Genomic DNA, 17,235 nt, shown 5'->3' with positions numbered 1-17,235 from the left:
TTCTCTAAGCGAAAGTCAGATCTCCTAGTCAGACTGGAGGGAGGAGGCTGCTTGGGTCACAGGTGATGACCAGAGGTGAGAAATCAAATGGGCAATTGGGAGAGCAGGCCTGGCTGGAGGAAGTAAGAGGAAAGGGCTTCTACAACCCAGTTTATCTCCAGGCCAAGTCTGGGAACATCACCTCCTAGCCTGCCTGCTTTCAGATAACCTGTCTCATTAATATATGTATTAACCAAAAGATTTTCCTTTTTAAAGAAGACAAAGGTAGCATGGAAGCACTCTGGAAGTAAAAGGCACAATGTAGGCTTCTTGCACCCTCAGCCTGGGCCAATTCCCATCCCAGCCCCTACAGCTCTCAGGTGTGTCAGGAAGATACAAGACAGGTGGATGGAGAGAGAGAAAGGAGAGAGAGAGACAGACATTCTCAGGCACCCCAGGTACTCACCAAGAAATGCATGGACTGTGAAATTACACCAGGGCTGGACAACTTACCACCACACAGGAACCCTTGGGGTACTGAAATAATTAACTTGCTAATCAGCTACACCTTGCTCTTTCCTTTCTTCCTGGAAAAAAAATATATAATTGCAAATCGCCTTCCCATCAGGTTCCTATGTCAAGTCACTTGGAGAGAAATGATGCTTTTGAAGAAATATACCCTCTGCCTCCATGTATGCTGAAATGGGTCACAGTGAATCCAGCTACCTCCTCCTCCTCCTCCTTTCCCTCTCCTTCCCTTCCCTCCCTTCCTCCTCCTCCCACCCCTGACCACTGACCGAAGGGAGTGGGAGGCACACAGAGACAGAATGTTTCTAGAAATACAGGATTTTCCCATCTGATGCATAGAGCTGTTCCATTTCAGAGAAGGCTAAGCTTTCTAGCTTCAGCCCCTTTAGTTTGCTTGCTGCAGCCAAGATCCGTGTGGAGAAAAGAGGATTGATTAGAATCATAATAATAATCCCTGGCATTGGTCCGGCTTTAGCGTTTACAAAGTGTTTTCACACATTATCTCATACGGTCAGAGGAAGTTAGGCCTAGAAGAAACCTCAGCAATCATTTAGCCCAATCCCCTGTGTTGCAAATGGAGAAACTGAGGCCCAGAAAGATTAAATGTCTTCTGCTAAAGCCAGGGACAGTGTGTCCAAGTCCACCTGCTCATTGCCTTGGGATCCTGTGTTGAGATTCTCCAAAACAAGGCAAGGAACCTTTTTTCTCTGTCACAGATCTAAATTAAGACATCAAACATTAGAGAGTGGACGTGGAAATGAATGAAGGTTACTCCTATTTTAAAAAAACATGGTTTGGTTACATAACTGTAACTCTTCTGTATATCACCTTTATAATAACAATTAAAATTTTTAAAGAAAAGAAATGGCTTGTGCTGGGTGCTGATGGCTCATGCCTATGATCCCAGTTACTCAGGAGGCTGAGATTTAAGGATCAAGGTTGGAAGATAGCCTGGGCAGGAAAGTCTATGAGATATGATATTGTTATCTTCAATTAACTATCAAAAAACCAGAAGTAGAACTGTGGTTCAAATGGTAGAACACCAGTTTTAAGCAAAAAGCTAAGGGCCAGTAACCAGGCCCTAAATTCAAGCCTCAGTGCACACACACACACACACACACACACACACACACACACACGCCTGGAAGATTTGGTTGGGAGATGAGAAGTTTCAGTCTAGAAAAGACTATGTTAGTTTACAAGACTTCTACCCTTTGTTTCTCTGTCCCCTTCATCACCTTAGGTTTAAAAATACTTTGGGATCTAAGATTTAGTTCAGGGACAGGTAGATCAAGAGGTGAGGCTTGACTTAGGTTCAAATCTGGCATTTACACTCAAGGGCTTATGGCATGATGGGCTGGCATGTGCATTTGTGTGCCTACCCATGACATTAGATTTAGTACTGAAAAACAGACATCTTCCTTTCACAAATCAGATAATTTGTAAATGAATGGCTCTTTTCCCTCAAGGCCCTGAGGGTAGTTAAAAACCTCTGAGGAAATTAAAAAAAAAAAAAGATTTCTAAGGAAGACAGACAGACACACACACACACACACACACACACACACACACACACACACACGGAGAAAGAAGCAAAACCGGCACCATTCTGCCAAGAATATAGCTCCCTGTGAGCTGTGAGTGGTATGTGTTTGGTTGAGGGTCTCTATTCCATAGAGCTGTCTGCCCTCATTGCCCGAGCCTGTTGGAAGGTAAGCGGTTCCTTTGTGTGTTCGTTTATTACTAAGCCCAACTCTTTTCCCTCTAAAACTCCTTCTTCTCCCTGTTGAGCTGACCATGCTTCTGGATTTATGAAGAGAGATGTTTTAGCAGAAATCCCCCAGAGTGTCCCATCAGCCCTAAATCCCAGGCTTGCTCCCCCCGCCCCAAGACCCCATGACACACAGCATGCCAACACGGCTTCCTCTTGCCTATGCATTAGCCATCCATTGTGGCAACCTGACATCTCTCACACATAAAACCGTAAGAGAGAAATAAAATATCTGTCTCTTGGCGAAAATAAAGCTTTGCCTCCCTCCTGATGTATAGGATATAAAATAAAGCCGCGGCTCCAATAGTGGCTTTTCCTTATGCCACAGTTGCCTTTGCACACACGGAGACAATGAAGACTGATGGTTTGGGACAAGGCCCAGCCTCCTGGGGCCTGCCTTCACCCTCTTTTATTATAGTCTCTCCCTCCCCTCCTCTCTGCTTTTTTCTTTCTTCTTCACTTTCTTTCCTTTCTTCTTTAGATTTGCCTTTTATATGCCCTTCTCTTTCTCCTGGAACTTTATCTCTCTCTCGCTCACTTTCTTTCCAAAGCATGACAGACAGAAAGAAGGGATCTGAGTTTTTCACCTTTCTCCAACACACCCACCATCTCTTCTGGGTCTTCTTTCTACCCATCCCCATCTCTCTCCTGGACCTCCTGTCCCTGTGACTAATTCTGCTGTTGCTACTTGGGAATTTGCTTTGGTACAAATGTTCCCAAAGGACAATTAAGGATGTATCTAGTGGAGGTAGGGAATTTTTTTTTCTTCTAGGAAGTTGCCCTTCCCTACTGGGCTAGGTGTTTTATGGATCTCAGCATCTATTTACTTAGCTTCTGAGGAGGCCAGCCAGAGAAAACCTGCCACCTCACCAGGGTAAGAGTTGACATTCACCTCTTAAACCCAAGCTGCATCAGCAGATAGACTGTGGACCTTAGGTCACTTCAACCAACTCTCCTGCCTGCCAAGAGACAGATCCAAGTACAGCCAGGTACAGTCTCCTCTGTCTCTTCTTCTCAGTCCTGAGAACTGAAAGTGCTATATACTAAGAGCATAAGGCAGGTCTCTCCATGCTTATGAGAGAGGCTGGAACTAGACTCCTCATAATCACCCAGACATAGACATGACCACCTGCTTGCCCTCCCACACACTTGACAGTCTTTCCCACGGGACCCAATGTCTACCTTTTTCCTTCTTTGTCCCAGAGGCCTCACTCTTCTCTCTTCTACTCACATCTGAATGGGTTGTCTCTGAAAGTCTTTCCCCATCTTTGCCCTAACTTCATCCCCTTATGGGGCTCTCTACCTACCCCCAAGCTACTTCCCAGCCCATCCAAAAACTCCTTTTACTCTAGTTGGCACTGCCGAATGCATCCCAAGTCCTAGAAGAGTAACTCAAACAAGAGGATAGCTGGGAATCTGGGACCTAGGAAACTGGCCCCAAGGGAACAATAGGGGGGAGAGGGAGGACTATGGTATTGCCTGAAGGGAGATGTCCTGTAGAGAGGCAATGGGTGGCTTTTGGACTCCCAAGTGGAGCACAATAGTACAATAGAAGAACCTCAGTATGTGTGTGACCAGTTCAAGTCACCCTAAATTGGAAAGGCCTTTATTAATGCTGACCAAACCTGGAGGGCAAAGCAGCACCTATTGGGCTTTGTCCAAAATGGAAGTGAGGAAAACAGCTGAGAACTCAATCACATCCCAAAGGTTGTTAGCTTTGGAGTCCAATCTCCTCCCTCCCCTCCTCCTTTCTTATCCCCCTCTTTCTCTTCTCCCTTGATATCTCTCCAGATATCGGCAGTGACCACCACCATTAGGTAAGGGGAGAGAGTCAATTAGTAAGAGGATTAATTACTCCCAGGCACTAGCCCCGTTTGTCTTCCTTACCCCGTGTGAGTGTGTGCTCAGACAGAAGAACACGGGCACGCACCCAAACACACATTGTTGTCACGCCGTCTTAGACGTTTTATTTATTTGTTGGATTCCTGCCCAGAGCCGTTCATATGCTTTTCCAATGGGTTGAATCTCCCACCAAATATATCACCTCCTTTTCTCCCACCCAGGAACTCGAGTCTGTCACACCCAGCACTTCCTCTGGTCCTTCAGCAGAACACCCCCACCCACACAGTCTGCAAGCTTGGGGGTCCTCAGCTCTGGGCTTCTCCCTGCCACCTTTTCTTTTCTTACTATCAGTGGGTGTTTTTTTTTTTTTCTGGGTTGCTTGCTCCACTCCTCCACGTAATTCTTCTGTCAGATCTTTCCTCCCTTCATGCCTGCTTGCTCTTCTGCACTCCGTTTCTTCTTTCCTGCCCTTATTATCTTTTCCCGCCCTTTCCACGTCCTGTCTTTGCTCCACCGCACTGAGCTGACATGCATCTGAGATCAGCACACTCGACCTCGCTGCTCCAGCGGCCCTTTCCCTGTGCCCCGGGTCCCTCCGGCCCTCGTGGGAAGCCAGCCGTGTTTACTCAGGCCAGGCGATCACCGTGACGCTGGGCCGGATGCTGCCCTTTCTCAGCTCAGCTGTCCTTCCTTCATCATCACCCAAGCCACGCTTGAAAAATATGGAGGAGAGCAAAATACACGCGGGGGCAAGATGGCAATCACCCCTCCAAAACACCCCAACACTTCTCACCTTCCACATATATGCACAGAGCAATCTTGGGCAAGCCTCCCCGCCCCAACTTGGGTTTCTAGTATGGTTCAGCAGTGATAATACTGACCAGTCTCCCACGCCTCTACCCTGTTACTATGTGGTTCAGGGGAGATCATGGTATAAATGATAAAGTACTGGATATAAAGTACTCATTCCACAAAACAATGCTGGAGTGAGATTAAGGAACCAGACATGGAAAGAGGGGAAGGAAAGCATAGAAGAGATCAGAGATCAGACCCCAAGCTATCACAGCCCAACAGTTCCCTGGGTTCTCAGCCAATGTAGAGCGTGTGTGGTTTTCAGGATAGGCAGGGTCCTGGGATGCACCTGGCCAACTTCCTTCCTTCTTTTCATTGGACTTACATGGCCGGGTATCCCTAGTTTTGGAGTGCTTTCTACAAGGTAACCCTCTAGGGCCCAAGCAGCCCTAGACACCTAGCCCTAGACACATTGCCCTTTGTGGGGTCAGTGGGCTGGACAGGAGTGCAAAAAGAGAAAAGCAAACATCCAGTGGTGATAGCCTCTCCAGGGATCAATAGCAGCAGCCCATGGCTAAGCAAGCTCAATCCTTGAGGGACCCAAGTCACTTTCAAACTTGTGGAGAGGCAAGAGTGGTAAGGTTCTGGATCCGAGAGGTGGTGGGAGAGAGGGGTCTTTTTCTACACCCCACCAACACCAGAGTCGCTTGGCAATTGGGTAGAGAGGATTCTGAGGCCACTGAGAGAGAGCCAGGCCTCCAAATTGAACCTCATGGCACCCAGCCAGAATTCACAAGGCTGGCTTTAAGTGGCTGTGAGTCTATGTGACTCTAAAGGAAGTGGGTAGGAAAGTTCTGGTGTAGTTGAGGACCAGGTCAGTGTGTGATAGTATAGATTAGGAATTTAGGTTGGGGATCTTCTTGCAGAGCTCATTCAAATGCGGAGCTCATTCAAATGCGGAGCTGAGTTCAATGACTTTGAAGCTGGAGATTTTAAAAAGTTGGCTTGGTTTTCTCTCTGGTTTCCCACCACCAGTTACATTCTGAAATAAATTCTGGCCAGACTCATACCTGTAATCCTAGCTTTACTCAGGAAGCTGAGGTCTGAGGATCCCGGTTCAAAGCCACCCCAGCAGGAAAAGTCGGTGACACTCCTATCTCCAATTAACCACTAAAAATGGTGGAAGTGAACCTATAACTCAAGTGATAGAGTGAGTGCTAGCTTTGAGCAGAAAAAGCTAAGGGACAACACCCAGGCCCTAAATTCAAGCCGCTGTGTAAGAGCACATAAATGAAATAAAAATAAACAATAAATGGAAATAAATGTGGGAGGGAGGACCATTAGTCTGCCATGCTGGTGTGGGTATCCTGCAAGTGTTAAATTTAGACTTTAAACCTAGAATCAGGAGCCAAGAGGCACGCGTCTTGTTTTGCACTCCTCCACTCCTGTGGACCCCAGGGATGGGCCATCTGGACACCGGGACAAGCAAAGCCCTGCGTCTTACAGCCAGCGTCGGGTGCTCATCCCCAATTCCCCCATGGCATTCGGCTGTCTTGTAGAGGGGGTTCTCTTTGCCCCTCACATCTCGCTCTCAAGGTTCCTATACCTCTAAACCGATAAAACAAACTCTTCCTACCTACCAGAGGAAGGCGCGGGCCTCGGATTGAGAAGGGCGGGCAGTGGAGTCCAGCTGTCACCTCGCAGGTCCCCTGACAACCGCTCCCCAGCTAGCTCCCCACCCCGCAGCCTCTCTGCTTTGCATGAGAAGGAGCCCAGCTGGGGCAGGGGCGAGCCACTTGGGACGGCGGCCGCTATAGATTCCAGAAAGGGGCCGTTGGTTCGCGCTAGCCTGGAGTACTGAGACAGCTGGAGGGTGTGGGCTGGGGGCGTGGAGACCGCTCCGCTGCACCGGCTCCGCGGTCGCCTGACTTTTCACCTACTCTGCAAACTGGGAGGCGCCTTCGGGTCCAGGAGGCGGGGTGCGGCTGAGAACCTCACCTTCAAGCAGCTCCGACCGCCTCCTGCGGTGTTCGAACACTGGGCAAAAGGAGATTTGATCCAGGAAGTGTCTGGGTCCGCAGGGGAAGTGTGAGGCTAAATCCGAGCCGGCCAGCGCCGGCCGAGCTATAAAGAAACAGCTTCCCTAACCAACCGCAGGCGCGGGAAAGACTGACAGGGGTTGCAGGCTGCGAACTGATCAGCCTCTCTCACGGCTCTGGTCCGCAGCTGGGAGTCTGTGCTCAGGTGTGTGTGTGTGTGTGTGTGTGTGTGTGTGTGTGTGTGTGTCCCGGGGTGTGTGTGTGTGTGTGTGTGTGTGTGTGTGTGTGTGTCCGGGGTGCGGAAGGAAGAAGGCGCGAGAGGTCTGGCAAGCTGGGGTCCCGGAGAGGGAGAAGGTTGGGCATGCTTTGGTTGCTTGAGTTGCGCTTGCCCGAGAGCCCGTCGGGATTGCAGAGCAGTGCTGGCAAGGGCGGAAATGTGGGGGTTGTCAGAACACTAAAACCTAACAGTTCCGCCGTGCGATGGCCATCCACACTCGCCGTCGCGCCTTCCCCGTTCGTGCGAAGAGGGTACACTGTTGGCACAGCTGGATTCCCCGCCCGCCGAGCTGCGTTTGCGCACAGTTCCGCTCACTTAGCCCCTGGCCCTTACAGGGTTTAAAGGCTGCCCGGTACGCCACTCCACGCGCGCGTAGCCAAAGGACTACTTCCAAACTACCAGACCTGGCTAACTACTAAGACGTGGCTGGCCGTCCACCTTTATTTCTTCCATATTAGAACCCAATGCGCATTCCTCTAAAACAAAACCTACCTACAGAGAGAGAGAGAGAGAGAGAGAGAGAGAGAGAGAGAGAGAGAGAGAGCGCAAGGAAAAATCTGGGTTAAACCTAGTATAAAAAGGTTGATCCTGGAGGCTGAGTGCGCCGTGGAACTGGAATGACTCTTGGGGGCTGGTGTGCTTAGGACCGGGATCTGACCCCCAGGGCTAAACAAACCCATCCCCATGGGCGGTGGTCCGGAGTTTACACCTCCTGCGGAGCTAGGGTGCTCTTAAGAAGGAGCGAGCTCTGGAAAGTGTTGGTCGCTGGTGTCTGAGGAAGCTGGTCCTCGGCCCCGAAGCCTGAACAGGGCGAGATGGGGGTGGGGGTGGAGGGACTGGGAGCCGGACAATTGTACCAGGGCCATCTCCTTGGTACTCCTGAGAACTCTCTCCTCCTTCTCCCTTTCCACAGTCATCCTTTGCCGCGTCTCACCCCGATGCAGGGGCCCCACGGTTTCCTGCCTAGTCGTTTGTTTTTGTTTGTAAAAAAATAAAAAAAAGTGTCTCCGGATCACACTTTCTCACAACTTCTCGCCTGGGTTGCAACTCCTCACCCGAGGCGCTCCTCTACGCACGCCCTTCCCCATCCCGGCGCCCCGCCACCCTCCCCCCCGCCCCCACCAGGAAACCACCGGGATCAACTTTCCAAGAGCGCACTGCGGGAGACTGACACCCAGGACGCGCTGACACCCGGACCCGGCGGACTTTGGATGGATTGGGGGGGGGGGGGGAAGGGGAGGGGGCAGGGCAGGAGGCACCGGAGGAGGGAGATTTGGCTGCCAAGCGCCCCCTACCTCTCCAAAGACTCGCACTGTGCCCGGGGCAAACTTCCAGGCCACAGAAGCCAGAAGGGCGGAGAAGAATCCTAACACCTGGTGAAGTGCAAAGCCAAACTGCGCTGGGGCCAGTCGGGCTTCCGGACCCGGCGGCAACCCCCAATCCTAGACCGGGCTCCCTCCGGGATTGCCTCTACCCTCTTTCAGAACTCTGGGACACCCTCCCCCCGCCCTCCACGACCCCCGCGCCGCCAGCCGCCTACTCCTATCTCCCTTCAGTCCCTCCCATCGAAACAGAGGCTTACCGGAGCCGTAAGGGACCGGGACACCTCGCCGCCAGTCGCCCGCGCCGCGCGGGGCCTCGGGTACCGCCGCCACTGATCCTCTAAACGCGGTCTCCCCGTACTCTCCCCGGCCGGGGGATGCAGAATGGTTTACAGAGGGACCGCGAGGCGCTGATTGGCCACCGGCCGCCGTGACGTCGGCAGGCGCTGCATTAAGGCGAGGGGGCTTCCAGAGCTCAGCCAACAGCCAGGAGCAGTGACCGAGTCGCTGGAGCTGGGGAGAGACGCGCCAGGGCGGCCGGCTGGGCCGGGAGACCCGGGAATCGAACGACGCGCGCCGGGAGAAAGCCAGCCAGGAGCCGCGGGCAGGGCGGCGACCGCCGGCGGGCCGCACGGAACTGTTCCAGCCGCGGGCCTACCGGAGCCGCGACACCAGGACATTATTTTGAAGCTCTCCAAGCGGTCCCCTCCCGTTCGACTTTTCCTGTTGCACGAGGGGAAGGGAAAACAACATACACACACACACACACCACAAAACCAAACAAGAGAGGAAGGAGACGAGAAGGGAAACCCAGATTTGCCACCACAACGAAAAGGAAAAGAAAAAGGAAAAGGAAAAAAAAAAAAGGAGAAAGGAAAAGTAAAAGAAGGTCGAGCGACTGTGGGGCTGGACGCCGGCAGCCGGGAGCGTGAGCCGAGCGATGCGGGGCTGCGCGCCAAGGCGGCCAGGAGTTGTGATCGGAGCCACCATGCACGACCAGGTGCGGTGAAGAACCGGACGGCGTTGCCTTCCCACACAGGAGTCCCGGAGCAGGGAGGGGGGGCCGCCCCGAGGACACGGAGGCCGCTGGGCAGGCCACCGGCGGAGGTGACGGGGCTGGGTCGGTGGGGACTGAGCTGAGTGCGCCTGATTTGCATCCTCCCGAAGTTATCACTCGCGGTTTTTCGGCCCACACACAAACACTTCTCAAAAAAAAAAAAAAAAAAAAAAGAGGGGGAGAAACCTAAGCAACAACTGCAATCAACAAGATCTTCTCGCACTCTCCCCTCCCTCCCTCCTCCTTTCTATCTGTCCCCTCCCCCCCCAGGCCCAGCGCGGGAGCCCCGGCGCGTCCCAACCGGCTGCACCATGCCGGCAGTTTAGGATCCAAAGCTTCTCTACTTGGGGTTTTTTTTTTCTTTCTTCCTTCCTTCCTTTTCTTTCTTTTTTAAGAGGGAGAACCCCTGGTAGTGGGCAGCCTGGCACGCACGCATCCGCCTTCATACTCCGACAAAAAGCAGTTGCACTTTGACTCCTGACAGCTCTACCTCAAGCCTGAGAGAACTCGGCGGCGCTCCCCCCCCCCCCACCACCTCCGAAAACCCGAGCTCGCCGCGTCTCTCCTCTCCGGCTCCGTCGCGGTTTTATTTATTTATTTCCGTTCCCGCCTCCGTTCCCGGTGACCTTCACTCTTCCGCGGGCTCCGAGCCGAACAGTGGCTTTCTGGTCTGCCTGAGACTCCTTTCCGTCGCCTGGGGAGCTGCGGTGGCGCTGCTCCGCCCCACGCCCCTGGGACTCCCTGACTACACAGCCCATCCAGGCGCCCCGGGCCTCTCCACAGCCTGGTTTTCCTGGTTTTGATATTTTTTTTCCTCCCCCTCTCGTGCGGGTTTTGGCTTGCACGGCCGAGGTGTGTCTCCTCTCTTTGGAGGGGCTGGGGAGCTGGGACTGGTTGTCTTTGGGAGTAAATCCCCTTGGCTCTCTCTACTGGGCTCCGTCTCCTCCGGGCCTCACCCGACCAAACCAAAGACCATGGTGCACTGTGCCGGCTGCAAAAGGCCCATCCTGGACCGCTTCCTCTTGAACGTGCTGGACAGGGCCTGGCATGTCAAGTGCGTCCAGTGCTGTGAATGTAAATGCAACCTGACCGAGAAGTGCTTCTCCCGGGAAGGCAAGCTCTACTGTAAAAACGATTTCTTCCGGTGAGTATTTTCCTCCCTAAGGGACTTTCTCAGCCAGCTTCAGATCAGAGGTCAGCGTGGCCACCGGCAGACGCTTGAGGAGCTACCTCTGGAAAGGGCAGCCAAGTTCCCCAGGCTCCTGCCTCTTGGCCAGCTGGCGTGCTGCGAACCCAGTGGGGAAAGCGCCTGTACTTGTGGCCTAGAAAGTAGAGGTGCATGTGCCTGGGAAGAAAGGCTATAAGCCTTCCTCCTTTCTGGGAGCGCCCCAAACTTGGAAGAGATTGGGCAGCCTGGAGAGTTGTAGCTCCAGCTCCAGTCTCTCCCCCCACCCCAAAGAAGCTCTCCAACCACTGCATTTTCCAAACCACCCCCGGGCAGTTGCTTACCCTCTAAGGCTGAGCTCTGAAGCCTAGGTTCTTCCCAGCCACAGTTTCTTCCTTATGAGAAGTATTGGCGGGAACACGGAGTCTTTTGGGTGGAGTGTCCCCTCCCAGCAAGTCCCATAGCAAGTCGACCTTAAAGGCAATTCTGCACAGCCAGGAAGCTACCCCAAACTTGACTTGGTCCATAAGCATGAAGCTGGGCAAACTTCTGTTCTGTAGCCTGTGAAGGACCGAAGCTTTTTCCGTGCTGTCCCGCCTGCTAGGGTTGCCATACATTTCGGTCTCAGCCCCAAACAGACTGGGGTATCACAGCATACCAGCTCCCTTCCATAGTCCTCCCAGGCACTTTCCCACCAGGTCTACCACCAACTCCTTTGCAGAGACTTGCTTATGAGAGAGCCAGGAAACTTTCTACTTCACTTCTGTCTTTAGCATTTTAATAGTATGTTTTAAAACTCACTATTGGCCACCTCATCCACAAAACCTAATAGAGAAGCACAGAAACAAATGTGAATTCTAATTCCACTGCACAGGTTTGGAATCTCCCAGCTAACTAGACTGATTTGATCTCTGCTTTCTCTCAATTTGTGGTGATGGATCAAATGGGAGGGAGGGTTTTGAAGCCACCGGTGCCCCTTAGCTCAGAAGCCCGGGACGCTCAGTCCCCAATGCAGTTCCAGGACGCTTAGGTTTGCGAGGAACTGTGAAGCAGATCTGATGCTGAGCCTTGTAGCCTCCACTGTCTATCGAGTTTCCTCCGTAATACCGAGATCAGAGCCGGAGATTCTGCGAGTCATAACCACTTCCAGCGGGTCTGCTGAGGCCTGACTTGTGACAAAGCTCAGCAGGGCACTGAACACCGGCTTTGCCGGCGGCGACTCCCGCTAGCGCCAATCTGCTAGGCTTTGCGCACGAACGTGGTAGCAGCCGAGGCTCCGGCCACTGTGTTTGTTTACCTACAGTGAGCCCCTTGACTGGACCAAGCTAAACCCCAGCCTGTACTCAGGTCTTTTCGTAGTAAAAGGCGAAGCCAGGAGAAAAAAAGAAAAAGTGGTGCTCGGAATGCATGTATAGGGGGCTCGAATTCGAATTTGGCTTCTCCGAATCCAATTGGAGATGAACTATTTCCATGGCCACCTTGCCACCATTTCCCGCGATGCCTTTTTCTCTCCTGGGGGGGGGGGGAATTAAGCGTGGACGTGAAGCTGGGTTTGGGAGACAGCTTGGGCCCCTTGCCCTAGATATATTGCATTTTCTGCCCTCTTCCTCCCCCCCCCCCATGCCCTGCGCTCTCCTCCCGGCTTCCGCCCCTAGTTAGTCGACACATAACCTATAATCTCTGTCTCTCTGTCTGTCTCTTTCTCTCTCCATCCTCCTCAACACGTTTCTTTCCCCCGCGATCTTCTTTCTTTCATTCTCTCCTGCCTCCTCCTGTCCCTTGCCAAATCCTAACTGATGCAGATGTTTCGGTACCAAATGCGCGGGCTGCGCGCAGGGCATCTCCCCGAGCGACCTGGTCCGGAGAGCGCGGAGCAAAGTGTTTCACCTAAACTGCTTCACCTGCATGATGTGTAACAAGCAGCTTTCCACCGGCGAGGAGCTCTACATCATAGACGAGAACAAGTTCGTCTGCAAAGAGGATTACCTAAGCAACAGCAGTGTCGCCAAAGAGAATAGCCTCCACTCGGGTGAGGCACGGATTTCCAGATGCCTTTGGGGCTGGGATTCTGGGGGAGGAAGGCCGTCCAAGGCCCCTGCTCACCTGTCCTTTCCCCCTCTCCCCAGCCACCACCGGCAGTGACCCGAGTTTGTCTCCGGATTCTCAAGACCCGTCGCAGGACGATGCCAAGGACTCGGAGAGTGCCAACGTGTCAGACAAGGAAGGTGGTAGCAATGAGAATGACGATCAGAACCTAGGCGCCAAGCGGAGGGGACCTCGCACTACGATCAAAGCCAAGCAGCTAGAGACGTTGAAGGCCGCGTTTGCTGCTACGCCCAAGCCCACTCGCCACATCCGGGAGCAGCTGGCTCAGGAGACTGGCCTCAACATGCGGGTCATCCAGGTCAGACTCCTGGCGTGCCATTTTGTCCCCTGCCACACACACACACACACACACACACACACACACACGGACATTCAGATTACCCAAGGTGGTGCCTAAGAGAGGAGTGAGCTTGTGGAGGCTGAGGGAGCCGCGAGGGTGGTTATCAAACTCCACAGGACCTGAGAAAGGATGCGGAATAAGTGGAGCATCTCAACCACCCCCTCTTCTTCCCAGACCAACAGAGGTGATAATGGCCAGGGAATAGGAGGAGCTGAGAACTAGACAAGAGGTTGGAGGAAGGGATACTACCCAACACTACAACACTGGACTCTTCTTTATGCATATACCTTAGCAGCCTGCTCCCACTCTTGTTAAGGAGTGGAGAGAGCTGGGCACACACCCGTAATCATAGTTACTCAGAAGGCTGAGATCTGAGAATTGTGGTTGAAAGCCAGCTTGGGCAGGAAAGTATTTGAAACCCTTATCTCCAACGAACCACAAAAAAAACAGAAATGGAGTTGTGGCTCAAGTGGTAGAGTACAAGCCTGAAGCACAGAAGCTCAGGGACAGCACCCAGACCCTGAGTTCAAACCCCAGGCCTGGACAAAAAAAAAAACAAAAAACCAGAATGGAGAGGTTGATTCCACTTCAGGGGTCAATCAGTTGCTTCTTCAAAACACCTTCTCCCTCCAAGTTCTCAGCCCCAACTCTGTGGATCTCTTGCCCTTCAAAGCTCCAGAGCTGAAACTTCCCCCCTGAAAGGAGGTGGCCTGTTAGATTGTGGGAGGGGGTAATTCAATGGAGAGTCAGCCTTGCCTGGGAGCAGCCCCCAGTGGGATGGAGAGGAGAGGCCATCTGGAGGCAGCTGGGCTGAGTATCTGAGGGAGGTGAGAATGTGTGTGATTAGGCAGCAGGGGTCTCTGGCTTACTGGTAGGTGTTGGGTCAATGTGTTTGGACTATGTGGGGTGTGGGTGGAGGTTCAGGGTGAGGCTGAGGGTGTCTGTGTAAGGGTACTGACATGTCCACCTCAGCAGCAGGCTCTGAGGTATCTGGAAAGCTGTGCAACTTGGGTTTGTGAGTGCGAGGTTGTGTGTTTGCCACTATCAGCAAGAGATTGTGGATAAGTATGTTTGGGGCAGGGGAGATTTGCATGGGAGTAAAACAGAGATTGTGGGGTTTGGTGTGACCACCCTTGGGAAAACAGTGTCAGTGGGAAGCTTTTTGTGTCTCGGTCACGATCAGGCCATGAGGATGGGAGGAGCGCTCCAAAAGACCGTGAAAAGGTAGCTAGCTCTGTGTGTGTGTGTGTGTGTGTGTGTGTGAGAGAGAGAGAGAGAGAGAGAGAGAGAGAGAGAGAGAGAGAGAGAGAGAGAGAGACTATTTTGTAGAGGTTTAGTGTCTCCAAGTGCACAGCCCCTCAGACGCCGGAACTGCGATAGTTCGTTTGAAATAACTCAGCTACTTCTTGCCTCACCTCAGGCATGGCGATCAAATCAAGTCCTTTTGTCCTGAAATCCTGATCACCTTAGGCTCAATGTCTGTTTTACCCCGGTCTCAAACCCCTCCCACCCCCTACGCCCCCCCCCCCCCACCAGCACTACCGCCACCCCCGCCACGGCCCCTTCCGAAGTTCGCGTGCTCGCACCAAGTCTAATCGGCGAGCGGGGAGGCGAAGGGCTGAGACCCACACTGCATACTCGAGCTAGGGCGCGAGGGTCTCGGTGGCTTCACCCCACCGACGTGTGTTCTTCAGGTCTGGTTCCAGAACCGGCGCTCCAAGGAACGCAGGATGAAGCAGCTGAGCGCGTTGGGCGCCCGACGCCACGCCTTCTTCCGAAGTCCCCGCCGGATGCGGCCGCTGGTGGACCGCCTGGAACCGGGGGAGCTCATCCCCAACGGCCCCTTCTCCTTTTACGGAGGTGAGTGGTGGGGCTCCGTCAGACCCGGATCGGCTTCGCAGGAAGCGGGTGTTTCCGTGGCCAAGTGAACAGGTAGGGTGGCACGGGAGGCTGGGGAGAAAACCCGGGGAGGTGCTGCGACTCAGAGGCCAAATTCCCCACCCCGGAATCAGCGAGGTGGGCCGCGAGGAAGCGGCTCCCGGCTTTGCGCAGTCTCCTCCCTGCTCCCCGGAACGCAGAGGCGCCCTCCCAAAAACAAAACAAAACAAACAAAAACAACAGTTCCCTCCCCCGTCCCCCCCCCCCCCCAGCCCCGAGGTGCCCTTCCTTCGCTTCTGCCCGGGCCGGCCCCGAGCTCCTCCGTGACCCTCCCTCTTCCTCGCTGACCCGCAGATTACCAGAGCGAGTACTACGGTCCCGGGGGCAACTACGACTTCTTCCCGCAAGGCCCCCCGTCCTCGCAGGCGCAGACGCCCGTGGACCTACCTTTCGTACCTTCGTCCGGGCCGTCTGGAACGCCCCTGGGCGGCCTGGAGCACCCGCTGCCCGGCCACCACCCGTCGAGCGAGGCGCAGCGCTTCACCGACATCCTGGCGCATCCTCCAGGGGACTCGCCCAGCCCGGAGCCCAGCCTGCCCGGGCCTCTGCACTCCATGTCGGCGGAGGTCTTCGGGCCCAGCCCACCCTTCTCATCGCTGTCGGTAAACGGTGGGGCGACCTACGGGAACCACCTGTCCCATCCCCCTGAAATGAACGAGGCGGCCGTGTGGTAGCGGGGTCTCCCATGGTCCGAAGAGTTCGTGATTGTACAGAAACGAACTTTTATTTAAGAAAATAAAATAGAGAGGAGAGAGAATGAGAGAGAGAGAGAGAGAGAGAGAGAGAGAGAGAGAGAGAGAGAGAGAGAGAGAGAGAGCAAAAAAAAGAAGAAGAAAAAATAAACCCCATAAAAAGCAAACCTCCTGCACCACTTTTCTCCAGTCTCGAAGACCCTTCTCGGTATGGAGAGACCAGGTGGGAAAAGGTGGAGGGGGGGGGGGGGACAGGGACATAAAATAGGATCCAAATTCGACTCGAGCGGGACTGGGATCCGTGTCCTGGCTGCAAAACTGGAGGACCCGAAGGGCAAGGCAGAGCTTTCCTCTCTGCCCACCCGGACCCGGCTCGCTGGATGGACTCCGAGGGTCTGTGCCCCCTGGCCGGAGAATGGCCCGAAAGATGTCTACGGAGGCCGCAGGCGGGCAGAGCAATTGGTGATGCCAGGCGCTGAGGGAGGGAGGCCGCGAGGCCGCGCAGCCCGGCCGGGGAGATGAAGTGGTCGATCGGAGGCCGCTCCCGGTACAGCCGGGAGGGTTTTCTAGCTCTGGGATAGCTCTTGTTAGTGTTGTCTCAGAGTTTCATCCACCACAGCGACAACAAACTCTTATAGCTTCAGAAACACCGACCTGCTGTGCATCAGGTGGGACTCTCTATATATATATTTTTTGTCTATCTGAGTTTTTGGTTTCTGTTTTTGCCAAAATTACAAAATTCTAAATGGTAAGCCCTCAGTATCAACTATTCTACCTTCACAAAGCTACACACACACACACACACACACACACACACACACACACACACGGGACAGGTCTCCAGTTAGACCTCTCAGTAAAATGACTTGAACATCAGCTATACAAGAAAAGTATTCTACTTTCACACACAAAGGTTAAGAAAAAAAGACTATTGAACTAAAAAATAAAAACAGTCAACTGTTTACGTATAATGTTAAATTCAGGAGTTCAGTGTTTTACTACTCTATCCTGTTTGAAACCTCTTGTTCAAAAACAAAACGTTTTGAGCAATCAACCAAAATCGTTCCTTTTCTTTTCCTGTAGATGTTCTGACAGATTTGCAGGGCTGGCGGCTCACTGTGCTAGTATGTAAAAAAGGTGTTGTTTACACGAGGCAAAGAGAAAACATGATATTCAGACAGTTGCCAAATAGAATAATTATAGCACAAATACTGTAAAGGTGCCAGGCACCAGCAACCTGAGAAAGTATTAAAAAAAAGTGTTACAAGGTTTAAAAAAACATCTTTACTAATTTTTAGTCCTGTTGAACATTCATGGAATTGTTAATATGACTTATATAGACCCACACAGGTTTTATTTTTGTGTCTTTAAAATAAAAGTCCAAAAT

At 52.9% G+C, this 17,235-nt stretch overlaps 1 protein-coding gene and 1 long non-coding RNA gene across 6 annotated transcripts; one reads left to right on the top strand and one right to left on the bottom strand.

Annotated features, from left to right (window-relative positions):
* Positions 1-246: 246 nt before the first annotated feature.
* Positions 247-9,868, bottom strand: LOC125365531. 2 transcript variants are annotated; one of them, XR_007213718.1, is made up of 3 exons: positions 8,811-9,868; positions 6,911-7,036; positions 247-566 (listed from the first exon to the last, which is right to left on the bottom strand). It is a non-coding gene; the product is annotated as an uncharacterized LOC125365531 (long non-coding RNA). The 2 variants fall into 2 exon arrangements; XR_007213719.1 differs by lacking the exon at positions 6,911-7,036.
* A 13-nt stretch (positions 9,869-9,881) lies between these two features.
* On the top strand, positions 9,882-16,766 carry Lhx1 (LIM homeobox 1). 4 transcript variants are annotated; one of them, XR_007213717.1, is made up of 6 exons: positions 9,882-10,751; positions 12,575-12,801; positions 12,899-13,176; positions 14,913-15,078; positions 15,451-15,907; positions 15,963-16,766. XR_007213717.1 is itself a non-coding variant. In XM_048365659.1 (5 exons), the coding sequence occupies exons 1-5, from the start codon at positions 10,582-10,584 to the stop codon at positions 15,828-15,830; spliced, it is 1,221 nt and encodes a 406-aa protein (XP_048221616.1). In that variant the 5' UTR covers positions 9,882-10,581; the 3' UTR covers positions 15,831-15,933. The 4 variants fall into 4 exon arrangements, 1 of the variants encoding a protein (XP_048221616.1); XR_007213715.1 differs by having other exon boundaries at positions 15,955-16,766; XR_007213716.1 differs by having other exon boundaries at positions 15,951-16,766.
* The last annotated feature ends 469 nt before the right edge of the window (positions 16,767-17,235 follow it).

The sequence above is a fragment of the Perognathus longimembris genome, chromosome 17 (genome assembly GCF_023159225.1).
Source record: "Perognathus longimembris pacificus isolate PPM17 chromosome 17, ASM2315922v1, whole genome shotgun sequence".
Lineage (NCBI taxonomy): Eukaryota > Metazoa > Chordata > Mammalia > Rodentia > Heteromyidae > Perognathus > Perognathus longimembris.
This window is presented reverse-complemented; position numbering and strand designations above follow the sequence as displayed.

Bases quoted from the DNA above. Each gene is read 5' to 3' on its own strand.
- Lhx1 (XM_048365659.1), top strand. From the start codon at position 10,582: ATGGTGCACTGTGCCGGCTGCAAAAGGCCCATCCTGGACCGCTTCCTC. The intron at 10,752-12,574 runs GTGAGTATTTTC...TAACTGATGCAG, and splicing joins TGTAAAAACGATTTCTTCCG to ATGTTTCGGTACCAAATGCG. The intron at 13,177-14,912 runs GTCAGACTCCTG...TGTGTTCTTCAG, and splicing joins TCAACATGCGGGTCATCCAG to GTCTGGTTCCAGAACCGGCG.